Genomic DNA, 20,861 nt, shown 5'->3' on the forward strand with positions numbered 1-20,861 from the left:
ATATATATATATATATATTTTTTTTTTTTTAAATTATTTTATCTAGAAGTTTTAGATGTTCTGTACCAGAAGAGTTTATACCGACATCTAGTCCACTGTTTTGCCAGAAACAAAAGATCTTCTATAGCATACTTTACTACTCCTCTCCTGCTGGTTAGCTTCTGTTAATCTTTTAGAGCTTCAGGTTAAAATGTCACAAGTTTTCCTTGATCCTCATTCCTCAATCTAAATTAGATTCTAACTATTTTCTCTCTTGTAACAAACTTCTCCTTCCTTTTGCAACCTTTATTACAGCTTTTGATTATACTTTGTGTTATCTGCCCCTTCCATTACTCTGTAAGCTTCAGGAGGACAGGAATCCTGTCTGTTGTGATTATTACTGAATAGAAAGCCTAGTGCAGGACTAGGACACAGTAAGTGCACAAGAAATTTTAAATACTTATTAAGCAAAAGAATGAATAGATGCAATGTAATGTAATCATATTGAGTCACAGTAGTCTTAAACCCTGTAAGCGACCAATAAATACTGGCACTATTAAACAACATTTAGATTGACTGCCTTCAAAATTTATGTAGTATAGTATAAGATTAATACAAAAAAATAGTATACAAGAGGAAGTAAAGCACAGACTCTGGAACCAGACTGCCCGGTGATCTGTCACTTACTAACCAAGTGACCTTTGTTGGAGATTTAAACATTCTGTGCCTGTTTTCTCTGATCTGTACAATCAGGTCAGTAAGAGTACTTGGTGATGTTAAGGTGATGATTAAATGACAAACATGCCAGTCATCCAAGGAAGCAAGTAATTGTTGTGCCTGTTATCATTACAAAGTTAATGATAATCAGTGGTCTCATCAAAGAAAAAAAGAAAGTTACACAGAATCAGACAGGGAAAATAAGTAGGAGCAGCAAGCTGTAGAAAGGGAATTGGGCTGTGGACGTGCCAGCAAGAGGCAGGAGCACACAGGGACATCCGCAAGGGAGACAGGGAGTAGCGGGCTGCGTGGGTGCCCAGGGCCAGCAGGCAGACACTACTGACACAGTGGCTGGAGAGAAGGGGCTGCTGGAGAGAGACTGCGATAGGCCTGCCATCTCCCTGTGCCACATGCTCGGAGCACTTAGTTCACTCGAGCCATCCACCTACTCGCTGTGGGGAAGTGTCTTTGGATCTGATCTGGGGCTCAGTTAATAGAAAATAGTTGGGAACATCAGCCAGTAGGCAAGATTAAGTTGTGCACCTTTTGACAGCAGCAAATATCTCTGGGCATTAAAGGCAAGTTCTGTCTCATACGGCAGTTTTCCTGACAAACGCTGTACTCTACTCGTGGATCCTAATGGGGGAAAGTAGTTTCCTCATTTTCTTTTGTCTTCCTTCATTTTTCAATGGCATTTCCCTCACAATACTGAGAATATATTATACAAACTCCTCTCTGGTGTCCATTCCCCACTCCCCAGACCCTGGATCCATTTAAAACAAAGTGATTACAGTTTGGATCCTGTGATACTACACTGACTAAAGGTCTGATTATTTTATAAGAAATAAAGTTTTACCCTTTTCTCTAGCTGTGAAACTACTTTTTAAGTTACCCCTGAGACCATCTACGCATGGCCCACCATGAAAAATTTACATTAAGATGAGTTTAACTACATCACCCACATTAAGAGTCTAAAGTTACATCTGTTGGGATAAAATGACTACAGCTGAACCCTGAGGTGAATTAAAACAAAAAGAGACGAACTAGGTCCCAAGAAAGAGTCTGCCTACAGCAAAGCATTGAATAACTAGGTTGGTATCTTGTGGCAAACTTTCATTTGTTTCTACCATATTTTCATTGCTCAGTGTCAGAGTGTCAGACTGTCCTTTCTTTAAAAGAGGGTGAACTCATCCTATCAGAAAAAAAAACAATGTGGGACATTTATCTTGAGAAATCAATTTCAATAGTCAACCTTAACTTCCTAACCAGAATATGTGAATCTAAAGGTCAGCTGCTGCTCTACTTTGGCCAAAAAAGTAGATATTTTAGGGAATTCAGATTTGTCTCTAAATCTTTGATTGCAATATTCTTATGTGCTATTGTCTTAAGAAGGTGTTCATGTTCATTTTGGCAAATGTATTCTTCACTTCCCCCAGTGATTTATGTCATCTGAACCTTTTTAATCAATCATGTTTGATAGAAAACACATAGCATAATGGAAATAAACCAAAATATTTTGAAAATAAAACAGTTAAATAATATTTATTTCAAATCCCCTATAAATTCTTGATAGGTATGAGGTAGAAAACCTTAAAAATTTTAAGTTTCCTCTGAACTCTGGAAACCTAACTTTCTCATGTATGATAAAATCAGAATCAAAGGCTGGATTTTCTTTGTAATCAGAGTACCTCTACTCAAGTTTTATTAAGGATTCATAAGCAACTATTGCTTCTGCTATCAGGGAACCCAAACTGATGATGGTTGACTCACTCACTTGCATTGTGAAAAAAGTTTTGTTTTTTTTGTTTTTTTTTTTGTCAATTGAAGAAGCAATACTAGTAAAAGAAACTGTATAAAAGGATATTACTATATAAAACGTATTAATAACTGAAAGTAAATATATTAAATGGAAAGGAAGTCTCTTTTCCACATCAAACTCTCAGCCCTCTCATCAGAAACTAAGTTAATGTGGGGGGTTGTTTGTTTGTTTTTATGTACTGAAACATAAATTTGCCATGCATGTGTGTGGTAGATTGTTACAGGAAAGGCTCCTAATCAATCATGTCTCCTGGCATCATTTTCCCTGTATATCCACTCTAACATCGACTCCCCATGTGATTTGCTTTGGTCAATGTGACAATGACAAATGTAACACAAGCAGAAGCTTGATAAGTGCTTATGCCATTGGGTCTTGCCTCCTTGGAAACCTGAGACCACAAGGCTGAGAAGTAGCCAAGGATGAAAAAACATGTGGAAAGGCAGATCCTACCCTGAGCTGCCCCACCAGCTGAATGAATCCAGAGATAACAGCAGAAGAACCACCCAGCTGACTCACAGAATTGTGAGAAATATTGTTGCTGTAAGGCAGAAAGTTTTGGGATGCTTTGCTACTCAGCAATAGATAACTGATACAGTATGCAAGCACAAAGAGGCAGATATATTGTTGATATTCCTTGATTTCAGTTTATGAAGAATAAAATATAATTGATAATTATGAGATACATAAAGAGAATGTCACAGAAAATATAAAATGTGATTATAACTTTATCATACATAAAGAAGGAACAGACTAGTCTGTCATTTGGGATCTGTATTAGCAGTCTTTGGATTATAAACTCTACTAATTTGGTATTTTATTTTATCTTATTTATGTTTTGGCTGCACAGCATGTGGGATCTTAGTTCCGCGACCAGGGACCGGACCCACACCCCCGGCAGTGGAAGCTGGGGATCTTAACCACTGGACCGCCAGGGAAGTCCCATGTCTACCCTATTTTAAAAGGATGTGGCATATACATCTTAGCTTCAGTTCTTTCAACAGTTATTTTTACCATAGACAACCAAGAGGTTTATGCAAGTAAGACCTGAAAAAACTTTTAGAATTCTAAAATCATTAAATAATAATCTGAAAAATCGAATAGTTAAAGATAAGAAAGAGCATCTGGTTACCCAAGCATCGAGGGAGAAAGCTGACCTTCTATCCAAGTCTTAAAGGTCTTGAAAGATGGAAAATTTACAAGTTTATATTTCATGATCCCTGTAATCTACACAATATGATAGACACCCTTCTTTTTTTTTTTTTTTTTTGCGGTGCGCGGGCCTCTCACTGTTGTGGCCTCTCCCGTTGCGGAGCACAGGCTCTGGACGCGTAGGCTCAGCGGCCATGGCTCACGGGCCCAGCCGCTCCGCAGCATGTGGGATCTTCCCGGACTGGGGCACGAACCCGTGTCCCCTGCATCGGCAGGCGGACTCTCAACCACTGCGCCACCAGGGAAGCCCTAGACACCCTTCTTAAAGCTGAACTCAAATTAAAAAACTCAGCTACTTCACGCTTCTATAGGAAGAAACCTGGAATACTATTCAGTGAGATACATGAGGATTTTTCTGTTTATTTCCAGAAGTATTTTCAGAGAGGATTTAAAGCCCAACACTCCTCAACCTAAATGAATAGGAAAAAAAGGGGAAAAAAATGAATATGTTAACTGAATAAATATTTAATGAGTGACTTCTTTGATCCAGCTATTATGCTAGGGGTTGGACCAGGCCCAAGGCATCTAGAGAACAGCAAGGTAGAGACAAACTCTTGAGGAACTCACAGTGAGAGAAACTGACTCAAAACGATTACGGTAATAATGACAAACATTTTTTTGTATACTAATGATGCACAGCATTTGATAAGTTTCTTACATATATCATCCCACTTAATCCTCACAGTAATCCTATTGTATCAACAATGTAATCCTCATTTTACAGAAGAGATAACTGAGATACAGGTAAGTTGCCAGATAGCACACAGGTAATAAATAGAGAAGCCAAGGTTTAACTCTAACAACATGGCTTCAGAAAACCACACTTTTTTTTTTTTTTTTTTTGCGGTACGTGGGCCTCTCACTGTTGTGGCCTCTCCCGTTGCGGAGCACAGGCTCCGGACGCGCAGGCTCAGCGGCCATGGCTCACGGGCCTAGCCGCTCCGCGGCATGTGGGATCTTCCCGGACCGGGGCACGAACCCGCGTCCCCTTCATTGGCAGGCGGACTCTCCACCACTGCGCCACCAGAAAACCACATTCTTAACTCCAACTGTGGTGCTCTAGTGGAGGAATTGCCAGAATTAGAATAAATAACAGCCTAGGTTCCCAGAGGAAGTGGTGTCTGTTCTGGGTCTTAAAGGATGAATAGGGGTTTGCTTGACCCCATAACTGCAAAAGGAATTGATGGGACTTCCCTGGCGGCCCAGTGGTTAAGACTTCCCCTTCCAAGGCAGGGGGTGCAGGTTCCATCCCTGGTCAGGGAGCTAAGACCCCACATGCCTCGCAGCCAAAAAAACAAAACATAAGCACTATTGTAACAAATTCAATAAAGACTTTAAAAAATGGTCCACATCAAAACAAAAATCTTTTAAAAAAAAAAGGAATTGATAAATAATTTAGCCAGTGCTTCACACATGTTTAGCTTTATTAATTCTGACAACATCCTTGTGCAGTAGGTATTAGCCTCACTTCATGACGAGAAAACTCATACTCAAGGAAATTAAGTAACTTTCTCAGGATGGTGAGTAAGAGTTCCAGGTAGATGGTGCAAAATGTGACCAGCGAGGCCAGGAAAGGGCATGGCACGTTGATGTGAAAAATGGGGATGTGTGCTAAGCTGAGTAGGCTGTGGGGTTTACCCCGCAGGTAACAGGGAGCCAGTAGCGCTCTCTGAATGAGGAGTAGTACAAGGAGGTTGGTTCTCCGGGCAGAAAACTCCGGTGCTAGTGAGTAGAGGAAATTCCAAAAGACAAAAACTTAAGCCAGATAGACGAGTTAGTCTGAGGCAGCTATAGCAGTCCAGACAAGCAATGTCAGGGGCCTCCAACTATGAATTCTGAAGGTTCTAAGAAGATCCTACCATGTCAAACAATTTTTTTTTTTCAAAAATTTTCCCTCACAGGTGCAATGTCTACAATCTGGCTTCTTAAACAATGGCCATCCTAAAATTTGATGAAATATTTTAGAATAAAAGGTTTTATGTAAATAATTTTAGAAAATAAACTAAGTCCTTTGGTTCTATACAGTATCCAAATTATGTTGTTGCTTAAAATACTCATTCTATTACAATAGAATATAGATTTTCTTTTCTCACTGGACATCCTACTAAGACATAACTTATTTCCTTGCACAACTCACTGCCTCTCTTTTAGGAAAGAAGGGGAATCAGGGAGGTTATGGTTATATAAGATATGATACAATAGATAGACAGGATTATAAGGAAGTTAATGCATTTAGATCATACCAGAGCAGGGTATATAAGTTAGGAAAGAAAGGGAATCAGGGAGGTTATGGTTGTATAAGATACGATACAATAGATAGACAAGATTATAAGGAAGTTAATGCATTTAGATCATACCAGAGCAGGGTATATAAGTTAGAACTTACAACAAGCTAACATGCATGCCAGAGGAAATTCCTTGCCAGCCAAGTGGGCTGATGGAAGTGAAGGGTGGAATTGTGAAGAAAAATAGGATATTTTAGAAAATCTGAGAGTTTAGGAGAAAATGGAAGAACTTGGGTAGGCTGACAAACACAGGAAACTGTCATGTGTTATCAGATGTTGGTGATACAGTTCAGGGTTTCCAAGAAAGATTCATGTTCAGAAGAGAATGTTTTCAGAGAAATTGGGTTGAAACTAGCATTCTGTTGACTATGAGAAAGACATTGCTATGAGCTGAACTGTATGTCCCCAAAATTTATATGTTGAAGCCCTAACTCCCAGTACTAGTATCCTTATAAGAAGAGGAGATTAGACACAGATAACACAGGCAGCAGGATGACCATGTGAGGATACAGTGAGAAGACGGCCATCTTCAAGACAAGGAGAGAGGCCTCAAAAGAAACCAAACTGCTGATACCTTGATCTTGAACTTCTAGCTTCCAGAACTGTGAGAAAATAAATTTCTGCTGTTTAAGCCACACAGTCGGTGGTAATTTATTACAGCAGCCCTAACAAACTACCACAGACACGAAACTGGGGGCAGACATGAGACTCAGGGAAAAAAAAAAAAAAGTACTGCCTGTTTAGGAACCAACTTACTCAGAAACTTCAATATGTAGTAAGAGCTGGTAGGAAGTACAGTGACCCTAAGGGCAAAGGGATAACAGAGGATAACGCAGTGCCTGGAAAAGAGGATGAATGAAACGCTGCACAGAACACACTGATAGAGGCGCTGAGCCTGTGCCAAACTGAGTAACTGAAGCCTCCCCTGACCTGAGTGACACAACAGAACACCAAGTTTTACCACCTCTTCATGTGGTTTGTATGCCACTATTCCCTCACATAATAATAATGATACTAGTGATGATGATGATGATGGTGACAGTGATAAAACCATTTGAACTACATATTACAGAGATTTGGATAGATTACAGGCATAGAAAAGGAAAGGCTAGACATTCCAGATGAAAGAAATCGCTCCCTCCCACAGGTGGCAGCAATAAAAAGTCCCCAAGCCAGAGGAATTGACAGTAAGAATGGAATGCCCATTTAATCACAACTATCAACTACAGCAAGGAATATAATTTTCCCCTCAGCAGTTTGTTTGCCTTTAAGTGGAGCTTCAGAAAGCTTGACAAACAGTTGGAGATATGTGAATAACACTTAAAAATCTTCACTATCTTTTTTGGGTTGCTATTCTCATTTACATGTTACTTCCACCATTTCAAAAGAAAAGAATTTTTCATGGTTGAGGGGGGAGGGGGAGAAAAAGGCTTAATAGTAAAATAAGTAAGTTCTCCAGAGTACTAATTAGACTCGGTCATTTCCCAGCTAAATGCTAAATGCTAAATGGATACATGAGCTTGTGAAATAAGAATATGAGTAACTAAGTAAATATAATATGATTATACTTTATTCGCCCCAGAGAAGAGGCAGTGGCATCTGACATAGCTGTGGCTGAAGTGTTTGAAATACCCCCAAGATCCAATGGCCCAGCCTTCCTAACCTAACCTATTTTAAACACCTAAGACGTTTAAATTTATTAAAAATAAATTTAAATTTAATTAATTAAATTTGAATTAAAAAAAAAGTTAAATTACTCCCAATGAGCAGCAACAGGGGCACAGAGAAACACATTTTATTTTCTTGTCTAAATCAGATCCCCAAATACAAACTGTGAAGCACACTTTAAATATAATCTTAACATGAATTCAAGTAGTTAAAGAAAAACACACACAAAGAGATGTGGCTCTCATTGTAAATAGCCATGGGAAAATTATTTATTACCTCTGCTTCCAAAGAATGAAGACGAGTTCTAACTTTATTCTCCAATACAGATAAACATAGGTCATAACAACTGGATAAGAGGTAATTGGCAAAACACTGCAGAAAGTTATATGAAATATGGAAACTTCCACTTAAGAGCATAACCATTTGTCTTACTATGTCTTTAGAAGACTGCTGAGAGTGAATTAGCTGCAGGGAAAAAGAATAAAGTTTGAGAGGAGAGGAACCACTAGTTGAAACAGTTGAAGTGTCCTTTTTTGTTGTTAATGTATGTGGAGAGCTCTAACGACATTGTACCAAGTTTGGGATGCAAGTAAGGGCATATGCTTTATTCTTATGATTTATTATTTCCTTTTCTGAAAAAAGATGCCCATATAAAAATCAATTTTTATATCCATTTATCTTATTTTTCTTTGGAGTAGGACAATTTAATGATTTATATAGATCGGTTCATGATACAATATCCAGGTTCACCCATCAAGTTAATTTTAAAATGTTTCTATGGCTTTCTCCTTAATAAACTGAAATGACTGGCAGAAGCAGGTATGATGGTAGAAGAAAACAGCAGAAGTAATAAAGGATACAAATGCATTCCAGATGATTGGGAACAGACAGAAAAGCAGAGTTTTCTTAATGTGCAGGGTGCCTGGGGCCTGGGCATCCGGAGCTCTGGCCTGTTTTCTCCACCTGTTATAAACTGCTTCAGAGCATGTCTAACATTTACGTGTTTTCTGCTCATTCCCACGATGCATGGTTTGTGAGAGGCAAGATCAAATTGTATTAATCCCTGTTTGGGGGAAAACAATGCCCCAAATCTCAGACACACTGAGGGTTATCAATGTTAACAGAAGCCTCAGAGGAAAAATGAAGCAACTGTTTTGATATAAAAACTACTTCATTATCAAGTTTGTTAAGTATCACACCACTGTAGCCTATAACAAAATTAACATTTGCCTGGGAGAAGATTATGACACTCCAAACCAAATATTCCAAATTGTGGCTGTCAATGTGCAGAGGTCTTTATAGGAAAGGAACATGAAATGTGGTTCCATTAAAAATGAACCCTTTCCACGGTGCACATAAGGGCACATATTTTAGATTCACAGAGTCAACAAAAGCCTCTGTGTGTCCTCATTGCTAATTCAAAAAAAGCCTCTATTTGGGACATTACATTCTTGTTTATACATAACAACAAGAGCCAGAAAGAAACAGCAAACAGCATGAAGAAATTAGAGGTAAATTGCTCTTAATACAAATGTTCTTCATAGTTTTGCTCTAGTGTGAAAGTTATTTTCAAACAGTTAAATTCAAATCCATGGTTACAAACATGGAGGTCTGAGAGAGAAAAATATTAAATCTCTGGATAAACGAATTTACCTCTATCCCATTAAAAGCATGACTTGTGAGAGGCAAGATCAAATTGTATTAATCCACTTTGGGAGAGTGGATAATTGTCTGTCACAATACATAGATAACTGAGCTGGAGCAGAGCTTAGAGTTTTCTGAGGCAGGTAGTTACCATGGTAACATATAGTCAACGATGGCCTCCTCTCTAGCATGGGTTAGGAAGACAATTTTGGTGTGAAAGAAGAAGATGCTAGGGCAGGACTTTGTTTTTAGTCGCTAGGGCCCTCCTCTTCCTCTTATTTCCCTTACTCTTACTGCCTCTGCCATCTTTGTTTATTCCTCCTACAATGCATTTCAAATCTCTATGATGAGAGTAAAATGGTAGTGATGGTGGTAACGTCATCAGGACAGAGAGAAGCAAATCACAGGAACTCGCCATAGATGGCAAAATAGCAGTTGGCCTGAATTTGCTGCCACTAAGTAACCTGAGCTACCAACTGAAAATTTTGAGCACAGGTCAGTGTTATCTTCTAATGTCACTAAACTGTCCTTAAAATATAAGTGGTTTTGGAGAAAAGATGTATTTCTCTTGGCTAATCACCAACAAGTCATTTAGTGTCCCCCTCCGCCACTCTCTGTGTTCTTAGAGTTCAATCCTTGGTACCTCTCCCTCACCCCCTTGTCCTGCAGTCTCTCAATCCCTATCTGTCTTCGCTTTCTCTTCTACTAGTTCTATTCCACTATCTATCATGTCAACCACTCTCCTGCTACTAGCCTCATCTCCCTGACCCTGTAGCGTGCTGGGGTTAGCAACTACCAGTCCAAAAGAAGTGACTTAATATTCGCAAATTGTGTGCCACTTGTTAAGTCACTGGTACCTTGAAATTGGCCATATTTTACCTGGAAATTGGCAAAAGCTACAAATCAGAGATTCCCCCTTTACTCCTCCCTCTCGTATCCCCAAGGTCTGGTTTATTAGTGCACCACCACCCTGGTCCCACTGCCCTTCCTTTGTCTCATACTGGCAAACCTCACCTATAGGTGAAAGTAACTGCTTTCTTCATGTATACAATTGGATTGCTGGGTATTTCTAGAGAAACTCCCAAAACATTGCACATTTTTGCCACTATGAATTCATGATCTCCAACAGTTCAGCCCAACAATTCTTTTGTGTTTTCCCAGTTAGTTCTTCCACTCTTTGCAATATCTAAAAGTTTGTCCATGTTCTTTGAATCTCTAGCTCCACTACATTCCCTTAGTTCTAGATCCTGCTTAATAGAAATGAGAAACCTTCAAATGGAATATTCTCAATTTCTTTCCTCCTCACCTTACCTTACCTTACTTAACCTGCACATTTGTCTTTATCCCCATCTATTCCTTGCTCATTCCCTTCTGCTGTAATGGAAGAAAAGTACATTCTTTAGAGTCTAATCCTTTATCTCCTCTGAGGTCTGTCTCTGTTGCTGTATTCCAATTTCTTTACTGAATCTTCAACTTCTCTCTTGTGGGTCCTTCCTTCTTATTTGAAGAGGGATGGTCTGGCCGGCCCCTGGATATCACCCCTCATCATTCCTTGAGCCATCTCCCAGTTTCTTAAACATACCATCCTCCCTCCCACCCCACAGTGTTTACACATGCTTCCTTCAGTCTGAAATGCCTTATAATCTCAGTGCAAGAAAGCTTTTCCTAAACCACTGAGCCAGTCAGGTTCCTTTGCTCTTTGTTCTTCATATATCTTTATTATATCTCTTCTGAGCATTTGTCTCACTTTGTAATTATACATTTATTAAGGCAATTATATAATTAACATCTTCTACATGATATAACCTCCATGAGCTCTGGGAGTGTATGTGCTTTTGTTCAACCTTGTGTTTCCTGGGCCTGGCACAGTGCCTGGCATATAGTAGGTACTCAATGAAGAAACTGACTCACTGAGCGTTTTTTAAGCATTTAAAGCCATCATTCCCATCCTCCAAAAATTCATCTCAACCTCACGTCTACTTATCTCTCTCTCTCGTACTTACTCTCTTACTTACTCTCAGGCTTGCTGGCTGTTTCTTCCATCCTCCATCGTCTCCCCACATTAACCTCCTTAGAAGAGTTGTCTCATCTTCCTTTGTCCATTTACTCACCTCCTGTTTATTCCTTGCATCATTAGCTTTTATACGTCATCACTCCACTGATACTGCTGTCACTAAGCCCACAAAGGAACCTCTTTCATTAACTGTTGCACGATGTCCACTTCCACTCTCAGTACCTTATGAGACCTCTAAGCATCATTGACATTGTTCAACTACTTCCTTCTTGAAAATATACCTTTTCCCTTAGCTTTCACACTTCACGCTATTCTGGGTTTCTTCCTGCCTTTTCAGTCTCACTAGCTGCTGTTCCTCAGCCCATCTTTTATATGTCAATGAACCTACCCTCAACCCTTCTCTCTGCTCCTCTGAAAATTCACCCACTCCCATGGTTCAAATACTGATGACATCCAAATGCCTACTTTTAGCTCAGATCTGATTTCCATTCCATATCCCCCTGCTTATTGGATATTTTTACGTACTTGGATATGAGACTGTAGATATACACCACAAACTTAACATGTCCAACACTTAACTCATTATCTTCTATCCTTGCAATTTGTTCTCCTTTGTGTGTTCCCCTTCATAGAGTGACTACTACCAAGTTGCCTAAGTGAGAATCCTGAGCATGATCTCGGCTCTCTTTCTCTGCCCTAATGCTCTCATTTAATCACTAAGATCTGTTGATTCTATCTCTTGAATATTTCTGGAATCTGTCCACATCTCTTTAGCCCATAACAATAGTCTGGTCACTTCTCAACTGGATTACTGCAACCACCCCTGAACTGGTCTGTTACCAATATCTAATCTTATCCATTTTAATCTATTCTCCACACACCAGCCAGAATAGACTTTCTAAAACATAAATCTGACCATTTCTGTCTCCTCTTTAAAAACCCACAATACTTCCCCCTGTCTGAGGATAAAATCCAAGTTGCTTACCATTGGATTATAGGCTTACATGGCTCTGTACCAGCTGTTTGGCTCTCTAAGTCTTCTATCTACTCCCCTCATTCCCTCCGTCCTTGAACCCTATTCTCCAGTCATGAACTGTGCTTAAGTCTTGGACAGCTCCATCTTTTCTTACCTCTGGGCCTCTGCATATTCTCTGCATGGAACTTCCTTCTCCCTCCCTCCATATACTCCTTAATTCCTGCTAATCCTTCAGGTCTCATCTTAAATCTTACTTCCTCTGAGAAGTCTTCTTGCATAGTTCCTGGCACATAGTAGCTACTCAATAAATGACCTTTCTTTCCTAATTCCCTTGTTTTAGTTTAATGTCAGATTTTGCAGTTTTAATATTGTTCAAGTTATTTTACTAATAAAATACAAACACAATAGGCTATTTTACTTTTTAAAACATTCTATTATGAAGATCTACCAATAGAATATTTTGAGTGATATGATGAACTTTTCTACTAATGAGGTTCATCATAACTGTGGCACTTGTAACACTGCCCCAAATAAAAATCAACTTGAAAAAAAAAAAAAAAAAGACTTGCTTCCTCCAAACACATGGGAGGGTTGTACTTTCCTGCACATCTGAAGGTAAGTGTGGTGGTGGAAAGAGTGACATGGCCATAGAACTAACGTGTATTATATATATAGTACTCTAAATTATGTTATAGATGTTTTACTCTTCTAATTCATCTCTTTATTTTTATCAGAGCAGTGCCCACTAAATGATGTTTAAAAGAGCCAAATTTTTAATATTTCGTCATCTACATACATGGCACCTATTTGAAACATAAGGAGGCATAAAATACTGCATTAAATCACATACAATGTCTAATACCTGGCAGTTTTTGGCCCACAAGAATGGTAATTTCATCAATTCAACCTAATCCAATATAAGTGAGTGATACTGAATAAAATTATGTAAAAAAAACAGATCAAGAAAAATTATAAAGGTTATATGTATATGAACTTGAATATATATAGGTATCACATTTATAAATTCTTATACTCTAAAGAAATATCAATTTTCTTAACAAGCTTAAGATGATCCCACAGCACAAAAGTTAACTTTTTTGAGTCACTGAGTTTCCTTTAAGAATCTAATAAAAGCTACATATTTTCTCACCAGGAAAAACAAAATGCTTAAACGCTTATATAAAGAAAGTCAAATTTCTAGTGACTCAGAGTCCATGAAGCCAAGATCCAAGTTTAAGAAGCTCTGCAATAGCAAAATTTTAAACTATAAGCTAACAACTGAATAACGATATTCAACAAAAGCTGCCTTCCTGTGAAAGTGCAGGATATTCATATATTAAGTAACCACATTATTTTTCAAAGTAAAGTCTGATGGGTGAATGTATTTTCTCATTTTAGCCTGGCTGGATCATAGGAACAGAAGAGATATCAGAATGATTTAAAGTCATGTTAGTAAATTAGAAAAAAATAAACACCGAAAAATATTCCTGATATTTAATGTCACACGGGTTTCAGAAGAATAAAGTTATTTACCCAATCCAATGTGCTTTATTAATAAATCCTGTTATCCACACACAGAGTTAACAATTTATTTTTTACCTGTAACAGTTGCATTTATTTTAAAACCAGTCAGTTTACTGAAATAACTGGGTCATCTAGTTCCTTAAAGTTAGAGGAAAGTGATTCATTTTCAAGGATAATTAAACGAGAACATGTCCATTCCAAGACTATACGACCATACACAAATCCTATAAAAATAATTAAAATCCAAAAACAAATGTATTACCTTTGACAGAAATTCTATTGTTAAACAGGCTGTGGATAAGAAATCATGAGTTCCAACTTCTTCGCCTGTTCCATGCCTGTAGTCACCTTTGTCTGTGAATGCTTTAACATGCAGCCGTGGTCTGTAAGTCCATGATTTCCTAACATTTCCAGTTCCCAGCACATGGTGCTGTAATGATGGCACGATGACTCACATCCTTACCACACCCCCACTTTCATTATTCAGTGTAACACCTCATCCTCCACAACCTCTCACGGGTTACAGCATATCAGAATGGGGAAGGGGGAGGAGGGGCCGAAAGTGGAACAGGCCTGAGTGCTTTTTCAAAACTGCAAGCTGCTGTGAAATTCATGTAGTGGGTTGTGACTAGCAGAGGGAAGGGTAGAAGTTTAAAATGGAATAGAATATAATATAGTAGAAGAAAAACATCAGAGTGCATCATACATTATAAGCATAAGTATCTCTTCAGATGTGTGTGTGTGTGTCTGTGTGTGTGTGCACGTGTGTATGTTTAAGGTCTTGATATAAAAGCTATTTCAAAATGTAGGTCTTGGTTTAAAAACAATCTTAAATTTTCATGTTGGAGATCTACGTTCTAGTCCCAGCACGATCCCTGAATACTGTACAATTTATGTCTTCCTTCTTTCAGTTAAACCTCACATCAGCCTCACGATCATGCTATAAATTAAAATGGTGTCCCTTGGGTACTGTTTTAAGTATCTAAGAGAAAGGTACTCTCCTTAGATAATACCAAAAAAACGAAACAAAACACAAAACTAAATAACAACCGTATTATTGCTTAAAAAAAAATTCCTATCTATCTGTTCATGACCAAATAAATCACTCTGGTTGCACATAGCACTTTCATCTCAGGAACAATCCATTCAGATCATATTTTGAACTTGTCTTCTAACATTTTATGTTTCAGTGTCTCTCATATCGCACATTTCTGGCTTGACAATCGTTAGTTACCTCCATCCTCTGAGGAGCTTCATAAATTATATTGGGAAAAAATCTTTCCCTGTACATTTCATATTTTTAAATCACTTTCCTGGGTTTTTGGTTCTCAGTTATTTTCCCACAGTTCTAGATTTCCCTTGAAAACATTTACCTATACCTCTTAACTCTCTACTCTTTTATTCTTAGAAATGCATACGCTGTATTTTAATGGATCCCGACAGCACTGTCCCAAGTTATAGTACTTCTTTCTGACAGCTCTGGAACACTCAGTTGGCTGAAGCCTACCTTTCAAACATACTACCCACAAAATTCAATCAAAGGCACCATGACCACTGTGTGTTCAACGTCTACAGACAAATGTGGCTTATGCTTAGTCATCTGGCTTAGCCAAATAAAACAATCAGTCATAAAGCCTTTAAAAGTTTGCATTTCAGGATGAAGACGTCAGAGGTCTATCTTTCTTAATACCTTTGGAATATGATCTCTTTGAATATAGAGTTCATTTGGAAGACAATGTAATCTTTTTCTCCTCAAGTTATTTACGTTCAGCATTGAGTTGTACTTTTGAAACATTTAGAATCTAGTTTAAAATTCAAAAAAAGTCTTACACCAGAAAAGAGTTACAGGGGGTATTGTGCTTAAGTGAAGTCTGTGTCAAAATACATTTTAAGAAATGAGCTTAATAAATCAATGGCTACTCTATCTTCTAATTGCTCAATCCCAAATCTGTGGAATCACTTTGACTCCTCTTTTCCTTTCACACCCATGTTTAATACATCATGAAATCCCGCTGGTTCTCTTTCAAAATATACCCAGGTTCCAACCACCTCCATCTCCAATCCATCTCTATCCCCACTATTATCACCCTGGTCAATCTATCATCATTTCTCAACAGGGTTACTGCAAACCCCCTATCTGATCTCCCTACTTCTGCTCTTACCTTCCTATCATCTGTTCTCAACACTGTAGGCACTATAATCCTCTAAAACCTCAGACAGATCTTATCACTCTTCTACTCAAAACCTTGTAAGGGCTCTTCACTACACTCCAAGCAAAACCTAAAAACCCTTACAGTGGCCTACATTCTTAGGCTCCTTGTGAGCTCTCTACTTTCCTCTCCTATTGCCCTCCTTTTCATTCACTTCATTCCAGCTACACTGGTCTTCTTGTTGTTCCTCCAACTCACATGGCATGAGCCAGCCCCAGGGCCTTTGAACTAGCTGTTGCCTCTGCTGAATTGCTCTTCCCCTAGACATCTCCATGAATAATTCATCTCCTTCACCTTCAATGAGGTCTCCTCTGACTACCAAACAACAACTATAATTTTCCTTCTCCCCACCAATCCAATCTTGCTTATTTTGCCCTACTTTTTATTTTTTCATAGCTATTTATCACCTTCTAACATATTAAATATATTCTTTATTATGTTAATTGTTTACTGACTCTCTCCTTCGGCAAGAATGTAAAGTCCATAAGACCTGGAATCTTTGTTTTTTCAGAAAACAAATTTATATTTTTGTCATGGTTAGGTAAGAAGATTCCTTAGTATATGCCAAAGGTACCAGAATTTACATCAGTAAATTGGTTCCATTTTTTTTTTTTAAATGTGCTTTCTCACCTTGATACCACAATTCTCTAGATAGAGATTTCTATTTTAACTTATTTATAAAATTTGTTTATTTTTATCAGACATCTGATAAGGAGCAATGTATCCACAAACATTTGTCAGGTGTGGGATGGAAATGGGTAGATCAAGACAGAGCTTTCCAAGTCCCTTAGAGAAAGGAATGCACGACCTAAGCAGGCTTTTCTTGCTTGGTCCTAAATAATCTTAAAACAGATGGCAAAAGCTAAATACTAAGTCTGCTGCTATGGAAACCACTATCACAGCAACCCATTCTAGAGCTCCACCTATGAGATAAATGTTTGTCTTCCTCTTGTTACAACCTGAACCTGCTAACATCCACTCTAAGTCCTACTAGAAGGTATAGCCACTATAGATACATATCAGCTTGACAAAAAAGTCTGAGAGAAACTAGGTCATACACCATTTCGCCTTAAACATAGTCAAAATCCAGCAACATACTGAGAAAGAGTTTTATATAATTTGCCATGTTATTCTGTATTCAAGTTCCACCTTTATTATCTAAAAATTCATATATCTTACCTTAATATTGCAAGCCTGCTCCATTAACCTTCTTGCATTTTCCTCTGCCCTGTATCTCTTTGGAAGCTGGACTCTGAAGAACTTTAAAGCACCTTCAAAATCAGCCTGCAGAAGATCTTCCTTTGAGGTCTAAAAAATAATCACCAAGAATCATCAATTACATTTTAACCTACATTCAGAACGAATACACTGTAAAAGGAATTTCTATTTTCCTGAATGTAATTTTATAGCCAAGATCTAGGTGAGCTTCAAAAATTTTTAGGAAGAGATTTCTAACCTCTTTAACTATAAGCTGAAATAAGTCACCATAAATCCTAGACGTGACAAAAGAATTAACAGGCTAACATATTTAATTTATATTACCTGAAGATTTGAATAGTGGATCTTGGCAAAGCTAACCATGTTATGGCTCTAAAAAAAGAAAAATGCCAGAAAAGGAAAAACTTTGAACTCTGGGACTAATCTGTGATTTTAGCTTGGTAGGCATTTTAAGGATATTTTACAAAGCTGGCTGAAGACATAGACAATGCAATCAAAGCACAGCAGAATTATATAATAAACACCTAATGAGAGGATGACTTTTCAACTAGTGACAGTAGCAGTTCAAGTGAAGAAAATAAGAAATTGTACCCATATCTTTTTTTTTTTTTTTTTTTTTTTTTTTTTTTTTTTGTGGTATGCGGGCCTCTCACTGTTGTGGCCCCTCCCATTGTGGAGCACAGGCTCCGGACGCACAGGCTCATCGGCCATGGTTCACAGGCCCAGCCGCCCCACGGCATGTGGGATGTTCCCAGACCGGGGCACGAACCTGTGTCCCCTGCATCGGCAGGCGGACTCTCAACCACTGCGCCACCAGGGAAGCCCTGTACCCATATCTTAAAGACTGCTATAAAAAAGTAAATGAAGCAAACCACTTAACTACTGAACTTCTTATGAAAACTACTGCTTACCAGATTTACTTAAGAAATAACCACCACTTATAAATATGTGTATGCCCAGAAAAAAGACTGAAAGGAAATAAAAGAAAATGTTTCTCTGGATAGTGGGAGTATAATTTTTTTTTTCTTCTTTATATTTTGCTGTTTTTTCTGCAGTAAAGATTTTGTAATAAGAAAGGCAATAAATATTTTAATAAACAACTATAAGTAATCGCTGGCAAACACTGAGACACAAATTAAGAGACTGAGAAAGACTGGGTACACAGAAGTAGGCCAAGACAGAAAGAAATAAGGTGTTTTAAGAGTCAGCACTTAATTGTCAAAAACTGCAGAAATCAAACAAAAACAAACAAACAGACAAAAATAAAACATGGTGGCTAGAAATCACAGAACTACATGCTAGTTCAAAATATTACTTTATTTACATTCAAATTTAAAACTGATTAACCTTAAAGACTGCACTGAAAGAGTATAACGAAGTCAGAGGAATCCTGCTCATAATGAGTTGTCATCACCACCAGCCTGGACTGAGCCATTGTCATCTCTCAGCTGAGCCACTGCACTAACTCCCCAACTGGTCCCCCTCTTTCTGCTCTTGCTCCCCACAATCTACTCTCCTTACAGCAGCTAGATGATACTTTTTCAGATCATGTTGCTCTTCTGTGTAAAGCTCTCCAGTGGTTCCTACTGTGCTCAGAATAAAACCCAAAATCTTTACCATTGCCCACAAGACCCTTCAGGACCTGGGGCCCTTGCCTTCCCCTCCAACCTCATGTTGAATCACATCTCCCTCCTTGCTCTCAAGCTCCAAGCACACTGGCCTTCTTTCTGTTTTCTTGTACACACCAAGTTCATTCCTAACTGAAGGCTACTGCCTGTTCTCTCTGCCTGGAATATTCTTCCCCCAGATCTTCATAACGAGAACAACTTTGTGTGATCTAGATTTTAGCACAAATATAAGATCTGAGTTAGGTCTTTTCTGAGCACTTAAATTCTTCCCGCCAGCCCATCAAGTCATTTTCCATCCACTCATTTTCCAGTTTTACATCTGTTTTCGTCCTAAGGAAAGGGGATTTATCTGTCTTGTTCTTTGCTGTATCCACTGCCTAGAGTACAGGAGGTACTCAACTAAAATTTACTGAATAAGTGAATGAATTCTACTTCCGCCTCTCTTTCACTATACATATATAATTTTTTCTTCCCTTCTCTCCTCCCCTTTAAACAGAAACATGTAAAATAGAGTAATAATTCACACAGCAGGCATTTTCACAGGGAACTAGGTTGGCCCAAGTTTAGATTCACAAACTAGTAATCAGGAGACAGAGCCAGGCTAATAGTGTCAGGGAAAAAAACAAGCTTCAGTACATGTCAGATTTATTTCCTCCCTCACAGATACTGAGAGATGGTGGCAATAAGCAGTGGAGAGAATATTTAGCATGATAAAGTGCTATCATCTCACCTTAACTTGGTAGGAAAAGGCAGTTACTGGAAACAACTTCAGCCCCAAAGAGGGCCTCCTCAACTAAAATATCAACTGCTGAATTACTGAGAAAGCATCCACCTACCAGTTATGCCAGACATACTACATCCTTTTTCACCTGTAATACTGGTTCTGATGATTATCTCTTTGGCAATTGCTGGGAAAGTTCAACACAGGCTGCTTACAGAGTTTGTAGCGAAACAGGATTAGTAGCTTTCTTCATTAGTCGAAAACCTTCTAAGGGCACCTCTTCTATTGTCAATGCAACTAACCTCTAGTTACCTACAAACAGATGCCCAAAAATGGTGGGGAGCAGTCTACTGCCTACAGGCAGCAGCATGGTTACCTAATTTTCTAATACGGCCCAAGGCCTAATTTCAAGTCCAGCCTCTGAGTTCATACAAAAGCAGAAAGATTAGGATTAAAGATGAGAAGTCAAATATCCTGTGACATTTGCCCTCTGGTCAGGCAGGGATGGCCAGGCACACAGAGATGCTGTTTGGAGGAGGCTGTAGTCTCAGGGGAGGTACAGCAAGGAGCTCCCTACCCAGGTGGGGCTGAAGCTCAACTCAGTTTAAGTCTCTGGAAACCAGAATTCAGAGTGCCCTGTGACTGCCCTTTCCAAGACACCGCTGGTGTTAGTGAAGCTCCAGATTGCGTGACTGGCCCAACTCAAGCCCCTGAAGAGAGGAGCTCTGATAATCATGAGGCAAGTGTAGAAAGTGCATCTTATTTAATCCTCTAATTTTAGCCTCTAGGAAGTACTTGTCAATTAGAGGTCCTCAAGCAAGGTTGCAAAGGATGGAACAGTCATTTTAATTCCAACTCTGGCTAACTCATGGTACTGCGTAATTCTCCACCGTTCTCCTACTTTAAAAGTGGGACTATATTCAACCTCGAGTATTTGAGAATGAACAAAGTTAAGGCATATGAGTATATTTTGTGAACCCCCAAACAAATGTAAGGGACAACATTTTGGAAAGTTGTCTCTGTTGCTCAAATATGCTCAGATACTGAAATTTTAGTATAACATTTTGTTACATTGCTTATAGTCCTTTTTTCCTAACCTTACAGATACATTTCATATGTATTTAACAAAATTTGAGTCACTTTGTACATATTATTTTGTTAAATATGTACACCTCATAAATGTCAAGCATTGATGTAATAATATTAGTCCAAAATATAGGTAGTGGTGCTTTCTATGAAACTAAAACAT

General features: G+C 38.5%; 1 protein-coding gene across 3 annotated transcripts in view; it reads right to left on the reverse strand.

Annotated features, from left to right (window-relative positions):
* LOC103090117 (rab GTPase-activating protein 1-like, isoform 10) overlaps positions 1–20,861 on the reverse strand; it is a 282,259-nt gene that overhangs the window by 108,650 nt on the left and 152,748 nt on the right. For all 3 annotated transcript variants that reach the window (XM_007451371.1, XM_007451370.1, XM_007451369.1), the window contains one exon: positions 17,225–17,353. In XM_007451371.1, the coding sequence (XP_007451433.1) occupies positions 17,225–17,353 (129 nt within the window). The remainder of the gene's footprint in view (positions 1–17,224; positions 17,354–20,861) is intronic.

This window comes from Lipotes vexillifer, unplaced genomic scaffold (genome assembly GCF_000442215.2).
Source record: "Lipotes vexillifer unplaced genomic scaffold, Lipotes_vexillifer_v1.1 scaffold1113, whole genome shotgun sequence".
NCBI classification, from domain to species: Eukaryota; Metazoa; Chordata; class Mammalia; order Artiodactyla; family Lipotidae; genus Lipotes; species Lipotes vexillifer.